This window comes from Pteropus alecto, unplaced genomic scaffold (assembly GCF_000325575.1).
Source record: "Pteropus alecto unplaced genomic scaffold, ASM32557v1 scaffold75, whole genome shotgun sequence".
NCBI classification, from domain to species: Eukaryota; Metazoa; Chordata; class Mammalia; order Chiroptera; family Pteropodidae; genus Pteropus; species Pteropus alecto.
Window position 1 is genome coordinate 30,997,783 of NW_006440638.1, and position 9,843 is coordinate 31,007,625.

General features: G+C 38.0%; 1 protein-coding gene across 7 annotated transcripts in view; it reads right to left on the bottom strand.

Annotated features, from left to right (window-relative positions):
• Positions 1-9,843, bottom strand: part of TAMM41 (TAM41 mitochondrial translocator assembly and maintenance homolog) — a 45,572-nt gene that overhangs the window by 12,395 nt on the left and 23,334 nt on the right. For all 7 annotated transcript variants that reach the window (XM_006917628.3, XM_006917627.3, XM_025050772.1 and 4 more), the window contains one exon: positions 8,431-8,576. In XM_006917628.3, the coding sequence (XP_006917690.1) occupies positions 8,431-8,576 (146 nt within the window). The remainder of the gene's footprint in view (positions 1-8,430; positions 8,577-9,843) is intronic.

Sequence of the window (9,843 nt, forward strand, 5' to 3'; positions counted from 1 at the left end):
AATGCTATTATTTAGTGGCTCCAATAAAAGTAAAGAATTTTTTAAACCTATTTCACATTTATCATTAAAATGGTTCTAAATTATTAGGATTTAACCTCTAGTCAGCTTTGGCTAAATGACAAAAAAAGGTGGATATTTCTGTAAAATATGCTAGAAATGACTTTTACATACTGAAATTTTAGGGCCAAGTATTGAGATTAGTCAAAAGGATCTTATATTTCTATAAGGCTTTAATTATGAAACTTCCAGCAATTTTAGAGATGTCAAAATGCCTTAGTACTATAAGGAATTAGAAAATAGTATTTGCTACTATTTTCTCTTGAGGAAAAGAATGCACTCGAATTTTTGCTTGAAAGCATGTGTCTAAAGACAAAATATCAGGTGATATGTCAAATAAATTGTTAAATTCTAATTATCCTTACTCTTTAATTCTTCACGTTTTAGTGACATGAAAGTAAAAGCATTCAGTTAAATGGTGAGAGTCAAATTGCATTTTAAAAGCATCATGGGAAAGACCACATACTGTATGATTCTATTTATATGAAATGTCTAGAACAAATTCATAGAGGCAGAAAGTAAATTAGTGGTTGCCTCAGGGGAGGGGAAGCTAGAAACAGCTAATAGGTATAAGGTTTCTTTTTGGAGTGATGGGACTGTTCTAAAATTAGATTGTGACGATGGTTGCACAACTCTATGAATATACTAAAAACTACTGGATTTTATAGTATGTGAATTACATCTCAATAAAGCTGATATTTAAAAAAAACAAATACGGTTACATGATAGTGGATGCTGTGTTGCACCACCCAGATCCTGGCTTAGGGCTAAGGTACTCATTCCACTAGTTGCTGGGATTCTCTCAGAGTCCCTACCAGAACTGTACTCAGCTAAAGCAAGCTGCCTGTATCCAATGACTGGAAAAGCAGGAGTACAAAGGCCTATATTCTTTGTCCATGTTGGGACAACTAGGAAAGGCCATCTAACTCCATAGTGCCACAACAGGATCAGATGAGGTCTTTGTTTCAAGACTGCCCAATCCTCAGCTTACACAATTAGTACCAGGAATGGTGCTGTAAAGCATACTCTGCGATGGCTTTTTGGAGCAGTCATAGTGTAGAAGGCCAAGTGGAAGCTTCTTAAGTTGCCATTCTCACACTCTGGCCAAAGGAGTAATTAAAAAATAAAAACATCCTGGGAGGAATGGCAGAGGTTAGTGTCACCTGTAGATCTAAAGGATACAGAGGTGTGATGTTTACTGCATCAACTTGCCTAGGCTATAGTGCCCAGTTGCTTCATTAAATATTAGTCAGGATGTTACCGTAAAAATATTTTTTTTAGATGTAATTAAGTCAGTAGACTTTGAATAAAGCAAATTACCCTCTAAAATGTGGGTGGCCCTTATTTAATCAGTTACAGGCCCTAAGAAAAAAGACTAGTCTCCCAATGAAGAAGGAATTTTGCCTCCAGATTCTCCTCAGATTCTAGACTACAACATACTCTTCCTTGGGTCTCCTGTTTGTTGGCCTGCCCTGCAAATTTCAAACTTGCCAGCCCACCAGCATCATGAGAGCTAATTCCTTAAAATAAATCTTTCCCCTTCTCCTTCTATATATCCTATTGGTCCTGTTTCTCTGAAGAACTCTGACTAATTCAAGAGTTGATGGTCCTTGCCATATTTCCATTAAGTCTGGCCCTCACATAATCCAAACAGATTCTCTAGACTGTAGTAGACTCTGCATATTCTGGCAGACTACCACAAACGCAATCAAGTAGAAGCCTTAATTGCATCTGTGTGCCAGAGGTGGTAAACCAGCCAGAGTAGATCAACAGAACTGCAGGTATCTGGATTGGGCCACAGACTTGGCAAGTACATTCTTTTCCATTAGGAAAGAGGATCAGAAGCAGCTCACATTCATATGGGACAGACAACAGTATACCTTACAGTTTGCCTCAGGGCTATGTTAACTCTCCCATCCTCTATCATAAGATTTTCAAAGGAAACCAGACTATTTGGATATTGGAGGCCTTGGTAGATATATGCACTCCAGAGTGTAGAAGAGTGACCCTATAAAGTTTCTGGAGCCTATTGCAGCCGTGAAGTTTTGGGGGGGGTCAAGTGGCCTGGAGCATTCTGGGACGTCCTTTACAAAGTAGAGGTCAACTTATTGCATCTTGCACTTCTCACCACTAAGAAAGAAGCACAATGCCTGGTAGGCCTCTTCAGGTTCTAGAAGCAGCATCTCTCACTTGGGACAAATGCTCAGACCCATTTACCAAGTGATATAAAAGGATGCCAGATTTGTGAGGGGTCCAGAGCAGACAATAGCCCAGGCAGCAGTGTAAGCAGATCTGCCACTTGAACCATACAAACCTGTAAACTCTATGGTACTAACGGTAACTTCAGTGTAAAAAGAAGCCATGGAAAGCTTATGGTGGGCTCCTAGCAGGAGAATCACAATGTAGTCTGCTAGGGTTCTGGAGCAAGGTCATGCCATCTGCAATGAAGAACCATATACCATTTGAAATCAACTCCTAGATACTAGACTCTGGTAGAGATGGAACTTCTAACTGTGGGATAGAAAAAGACCAGGGATATAAAAAGACCATGCATCAAGAACTGCCCATCGTGAGCTGGGATTTGTCAGATTCACCAAGTCTTAAGGTCAGAAAGGCTCAACAGTGATCCACTATAAGATGGAAGAGGTACACTAGCATAAGACATGAGCAAGGACAGAGGGCACAAGTAAGCTGCACAACCAGGAAACCTAAACTCTCATAATATCCACTATGCACTATTATATCATCTGTTCTACTTACCCATTGGTTTATGCATATAACCACGTGGAAGCTCCCCCGTGACTGGTTTTTGGGGGAAGAACAAGGACAAGCTTGCTTCATAGATGATCTGGCTTAGTATGTGTGAACTGAAAATGATGCATTACAGCCTCACACAGGGATAGCCCTGAAAGACATCAATGAGAGGAAATCCTCCCAACGGGTAGGCTTCGGGTGGTATTCCAGGTAGGGCTGCTGATACACATCTCTAAGTACCCCTTGCCAAGTTTTGATGGTACATGGACAAGTGCAGTAGCCACAGCCTGAGATGGGCATGGTGACCAGAGTTTTAGACACATCAGGGATGAGGTTCTGGGCCACCTCATCTGAACCAACAGAAGTGCTAGATGATGGTGAGGGGAATTTAGTATGGGTAGTAGAGGAGGAAGAAGATGGGTATAAGCTTCAGCCTCAAAACCAGATATAGTGCTGGAACTGTATGTAGCTCAAGCTACTAATCTTAGTTTCCCCAGGATAAGAAACCATTTAGAAACTAGATCATGTGGGATTTCATAGGCTATAGTAAAAAATTTGGAAAAGTTTATCTTCATAGTTAAAAGAAATTTCCAACCCATTTCCCTTGCTTAGTTTCTAGAAAGCTGGCAGCCAGGCACATTATTCTTTCCATCTTCTAACCAGACCAGATGATGTCTTGCTGAAGAAAGTCTACAGATACTGACAACTGGGGTCCTCCAATAAAACAGCCAAGTCTTTATCCCATACTCCTACAGTGAAGCTCACCAATTGATAAGCCCTATCATTCACAAAGAACTTCTAGTCTGTATTTTTAAAGTGTGCTGCTCTATAAAACAGGCCATGAAGAATATCCAAACATTTGAAGAAAGCCTCTATTATAGCAGATGAGAATGAATCAATAGGAAAATGAACAAAGAGAAACAGAGACAACAGAGAAAGAAAATTTTTAAATCATAATAAAAACATTTAAAGACTTTGAGAAAAAAAAATGGTGTAGATGATAGAGGCTCTGTACATCCCTCTGGCGACTAAATCAAAGTTGTGACGAAAACAAGGAGCAGCAGCAAGGAAAAATCACCTGGGATGAACAAGCCATACAACTAGAGAGAAAACCAAGAAATCACTCTGCAATGGCTGAAGGTGGGATGGGGCAAGGACACAGGCCTACCCTGGCTCCAGTGGCTGAGTGAGACAGAGGCTGTGGCAGCGGCAAAAGCCTCTTAAAGGCGCCGTGTTTGCGAGCAGATTTTCGTGGTGACGGACCTGCTCACTCTGAGTACCAATGCAGATCAGGCTGCACACGGGGACACCAGGGACATACACTGTCCGAGTGAGGGCCGAGGTGAGACTTGCTAGGTACAGAAGCACCGGCAGTATCCATTGTTCCCTGTTGAGTCTTTCCCCCAACTGGACACAGTACCGCCATAGCCGTGACATCATCAAACTGGATAACAGAGGTTGCTCCACCCAGAGGATTCCCTGAAACCCCGCCTTCCCCAACTCGCGGCCCCTATCAAGCCACAACCAGGTTTATCCTCAACAAGTCAGGTGCTCCTTGCTGAGACTCACAATGGAGGAGGCAGCTGGCCTCGGTTTCTGGTGTGGCCTTTTGGGGCAACTATAAGCACAGCATCTGTGGATTGCTTGCCGAATCTTAACAGGTGGCTCCGGAGGGGTAGAGGCTTGGGCTAAATTTGGCCTGCAGCTGAACCCCTCTCAGGACTGTGCCACTGAACACCTACTTTCAAATCCACACTAATAAGACTGGGAGACTTAGGAGCTTTGCTTAGTACATAGAAATAGACATGGAAAGGTAGCCAAAATGGAAAGACAATGAAGCAGAAACCATATGAGGGAACAGAACAGAGATTCAAATATAATGGAGTCAAGTAATCTAACAGATGCAGAGTTCAAAACATTGGTTAGAAGAATGCTCAATAAACTTTTGGGAAGTGTAGAGAAATCCAACAAAGAGATTAAAAAACATAAAAATGGAAATTGAAATTGTAAAAGAGAACCAGTCTGAAATGGAGAACACATTACCTGAGAAGTATATTAAATGGAATAAACAAATAAACAAAGTGAATAAAGAAAAGGATCAAATGCCTTATCTAAAGGACGGGAAAGCCAAGGACATGCAAGAATGGCAAGAGATAAGATGCCAAGACTATAAAAATAATTTAAGGAAAATATAGGACACTGTTAAGGGTCCAAATATCCGTTTGACCAGCTAACCTGAAGGAAATGGACATAAAACCCCAGGAAGCTCAGAGAATTACAAAAATCAGGGATCCAAAGAGGCCCATACAAAAACATATGTAATTAAAATGCCAAAGGTTAAATACAACAAAAGATTATTAAAAGCAGTAAGAGAAAAACTGAGTTACTTATAAGGGAATACCCACAAGACTGGCAGCTGATTTCTCAAAAGAAACTATGCAGGACAGAAAGGCTTGGGAAAAAAAATATTCAAAAGATGAAGACCCAGGATCTACAACCAAAAATAATTTATAAAGCAAAGCTATCATTTTGAGTGGGAGGACTGATAAAGAGCTTCCCAGACAAAAATAAGCTAAAGGAATTTATCGCCACCAAGCCAGTATTACAGGAAATGTTGGAGAGACTTCTTTAAGAAGAAAAACAAAGTATCAAAAACAGGAATAAAGAATAGTAACAACTACATTCCTATCAATAAGTACCTTAAATGGAAAAGAATTAAGTGCTCCAACCAAAAGATAGAGTGCCTGAAAGGATAGGAAAACAAGACCCCTACATATGACAAGGAAGGGGATGGAAAAAGATATTGCTTTGATGGACTTAGAAGGTATTTAAGTCAGACAGAAAAATAAACACTATATGATTTCACTTATATGTGAAATCTAAAGAATAAAAAGAACAAACTAATCAAAAACAGACTCACAAATATAGTGGACAATTTGGTGATGGACAGAGGAGAGGGGGGTTTGGGGGCTAGGAGAATGAGGTGAAGGGTTAAAGAAGTACAAATTAGTAGCTGATGGATGGTCACAGGGATGGGGAGCACGGCATAAGAAATGCAGTTAGCATTAATAAGCTGGCCAGGTGGAGGGTCAGGAGAGGGAGGGAGCAACAGGGAGGATCATTTTATGAACTATATAGATGTCTAACCAATGTACTGTATACTTGAAACTAATTAAAATTAAAAAAAATTAAAGACTTTAAAGAGATAAGGAAAGAAAATATGTTCATAAAAAAGAATAGAATGTGATAACAAAGAACATTCAGAGGAAATTGAAACATTGATAGAAGTGTCAGAAGATCAATTGAAAAATTCTTCTGGAAAGCAGGGGAAAAAAAACACCCCAAAGAAACAAAAAAGAGGAAAGAAAGGAAAAACAAAAAGATCAAACCAGAAGGTCCAACAACCAACTAACGGGAATTTCAGAAAGAACAAACTAAGAAAGTGAATATAAAGAAGTTATTACAGAAAAGATAAAAGAAAATTCGCTAGAATTGAAGGTTATTAATTTGTAGATTGAAAAGGCTCATGAAAAACAGACATATACAAAGACAAAGGCAAATCATCATGAAATGTATGGATACTGACTAGGAAAAGGAAAAAGATCCTAAACACTGTCAGAGAGATAAAAAGGTTACATTCAAAGGATAAGGAATCTGAGTATCGTCGGACTTTTTAACGCAACACTAAAAACTAGAAGAAATGAAGCTATGAGTTAAAAATTCTGAGGGAAAATTATTACCAACCTAGAATTTGATATCTAGCCCAAACTATCAATCAGTGCAAGGGTAGAATTTTCAGATGTACATGGTCTTAAAAAATTTACCTCCCATACAATCTATGTTAGGAAGATAAACTTCATTGAAATTAAAGTATAACCATGAAAGGGGAAGATAAAAGATCCAGAAAATAAAAAACTAGCAGAAGAGAAAGGCAAAAAATTTCTCAAGATGATAATGAAAAGAAGTTTCAGAACAGTTGTACAGTAAGCCTATAAAACGACCAGTCCAAAAAGGAATGGGGGACACAAGGCTCCATGCAGATTGTCCGCCCAAAAAACAAGAAAGAAAAAATACCTGATGTGTTTGTCTATAATGAGAGAAGTTTTACAGAATTCTAAGAGTATGAGGATGAGCTAGTGGCAGGTATGAAGAAAACCTAGCAAGTGAAAAAGATGAGACCATTATTAACGCTGAGAAAAACAAAGTTATATGGGGAAGGGAATTTCATAGTCATATATCTTAGCAATGAAGAAAAGATAAGTTGTCATAATAAAGTAAATACTGAATATTAACCTAACCCAAAATCATGAATAATTATATGTGGAGCAACAATGAGGTAGGAGGAAAAGTGTGTGTGTGTGTGTGTGTGTGTGTGTGTGTGTGTGTGTGTGTGTTGATGAGGGTGGAATAAGAGAGTAAAATATCCTCACCTTTTATAGATGAATGACAAAAATAAAGTATAAAATTGAAAAAAATCAAGAAATGACAGTCAAATCACATTATTTAGAAACATGGAGGTAAACATCAGAAGAATCAGGTAATGATATGAATTGAAAGCAGTTCCCTCCAGGAAGTAGCACTGAGATGTGAGAAGGTGTATAGCAGGGAATGCTACTTTTTGTTATAAACCTTAAGGCACCATTTGGTTTTTGAGTCATGTGCATGCATTACTTTAAGAAAAGTGAAAATTAAAAATAAATAACCTAAATCTGAAGCAAACGCAGCAAAATCTGCTCAACACAGTGGTGGGTATTCTGGAAATTTCATGTTATTCTCCATTCTTTCCTTATGTTTAAAACAATTCCTCTTTTTTAAAGTCCCTTTCAGTTCTAGAAGTTCTATTCATTTTTATTTAATATAATATTAGTCGCTCCTATTTGGAAGAAGAGGAGCATTAAAAAAGTAAAATATAGTATTTTTTATGCTAAAGATTAAAAAAACAGTGGTTTCTATAGTTTAAAAAAATCCTAAATCTAAATTATTTTTTCAAAAGAAAAGTTCTTTAATAATTATTTTCAAATACTTAATATTACTTTTAAAAATACTTTGAAAGTTTTATTTGATATAGCAAAAGGAAAGTTCTAAGACAATAAAAATAACAAGATGGGAAAAAAATAAGCTTCAGAATAATATGTATGAGTCCACTTATGTTAAAACAATACCAAATAAAAAAAGACCATTTCACTTCATGCATACGTATAGGTACAAATATATACAAAAATGAATAGAAAAAGATCTGGAAGAATAAATGCCAAACTGTCAGAAAGGTTACCCTGGAGAAGCAAATAGGACTGGGAATGGAAAGAAGGTAATCTGAGAGTTTTTCCACTTGTTTTTGATTGGTAATTAATACACATAGTAAGAATTTCAAATGGCAAAAGGGATATACATGGTGAAGACAAGCTCCGCTCCCATTTCAGTCAGCCCCTGGCCCCCTTCTTCAAAGATGGCCTCTTATTACTAGCCTCTCGTGTTACCTTTCAGCATTATTTAAAATATATAAAAGAACATGTTTACATACAAAACTTTTAAAAATATAAATGTTACCATACTAGTCATACCGCTCTAAAATAGCTCTTATCTTAGAAACAAGAGACATTATTTTCCACATAGAGTTACCTCCAGTCTGCCTTGCTGGATTTTATACACCACTTGGGGATTCTCCTGTAGTATGTTGCCATAGAGCTCACGAAAGTGGACTATGTTGGGCTTTACAATATTCAACACTTTTGTTTTATCCTCTCCGACCATCATCCGAAAGTCGCCTGGTTAAAACAAAAGGGAAAACAAATTTTCCATTGGTAACCAACATTCTGGACTATGAACTACAGCCCCACATTGATCCTGCACTAGTTCAAGATGGCAGCATCCCCCATTCAACACATTTCCTTTTCTTCCTTAAAACCCATTCCATTACCCAAGGAATGCAGGCACTTGTTTGGAGGAAAAGAGAGCCTCTCATATCATAAAGCCCTTTATGACAGTTAAAATATAGTTATCTAAGTGCAAAAGGTAATCATCATTGAGAAGCTAATTTGTTTCTGTTTTTCCAATGCAGAAGCTTCTGTACTTAAAAACTTTCATCTTGTGGACAAAACTCTGCCTGTGACCAAGCGTGGAGATAGGGGCTGTATCACCTTAGACGTATCTTTGCTACTACTCAGCTTGGACCTGTTTGCTGTAATTACATGAGGGCTTTTGAGGTGCTTTATGAATATAGACAACCTTATACTTGATAAGGGCAAGAGCAATGAATGTTAAAAGTCCTAGTATCTTGTTTACATTTAAGATTAACTTGAAAGCAGATACAATTTTAAAAACTGTAGGTGGTGAAAAATGGGGATGAACTGAGCTGTAAAATGGATAATTCTGATGGACGAAGAGTAACTTTTGGCACAAATTTAAATTTGACAATAATCGGCAAATTATGGGGAAAAATGATAAAATGGGAAAACTTAAGTGAATATCTATTAGGCTAATGTTAATTCATAACAGGCTGGGCACATGTGAGGACTTCCCAGGTAAAGCTTGGGAAAAGCAATGTGGCTGAAACCTTTGTTGGACAGAAAGTCACCTAAGAGAGTAGTGAGGTGGCAAGTGCAGGCAAGATAACCCAACTGCTGAGGAATCCCCTGGGATGAAGTGACGCTATAATTTATTATCCAAACTAGGTCACTTTTGAGAGTGAAGGGGGGTACAATGAATAATTCCACCAAGACAAGTATAAATTGGGCAAACCAGGACATATGGTTACTCTTGCTGATGCCTTTTCTCATGAAGGGAGGGGGAGCAAACTATTAGTTTTAGATAAGATAAAATGATACCCAATAGTATGCACTTTAATAAGGAATAAAATCGATTAGGTTTTTAAGCTTCAAAGGACCAACTTTTGCTACAATTTGGTGGAAAGCAGCTGGGGCCTGAAAGCTTCAGGAAAACAGATTTACAAATCGCCTCCAGCACCCGACTTTCGTAACATGAAGTGTGACAAAATGGATAGACTTATATGGATAGACTTATTTTTCACTATTA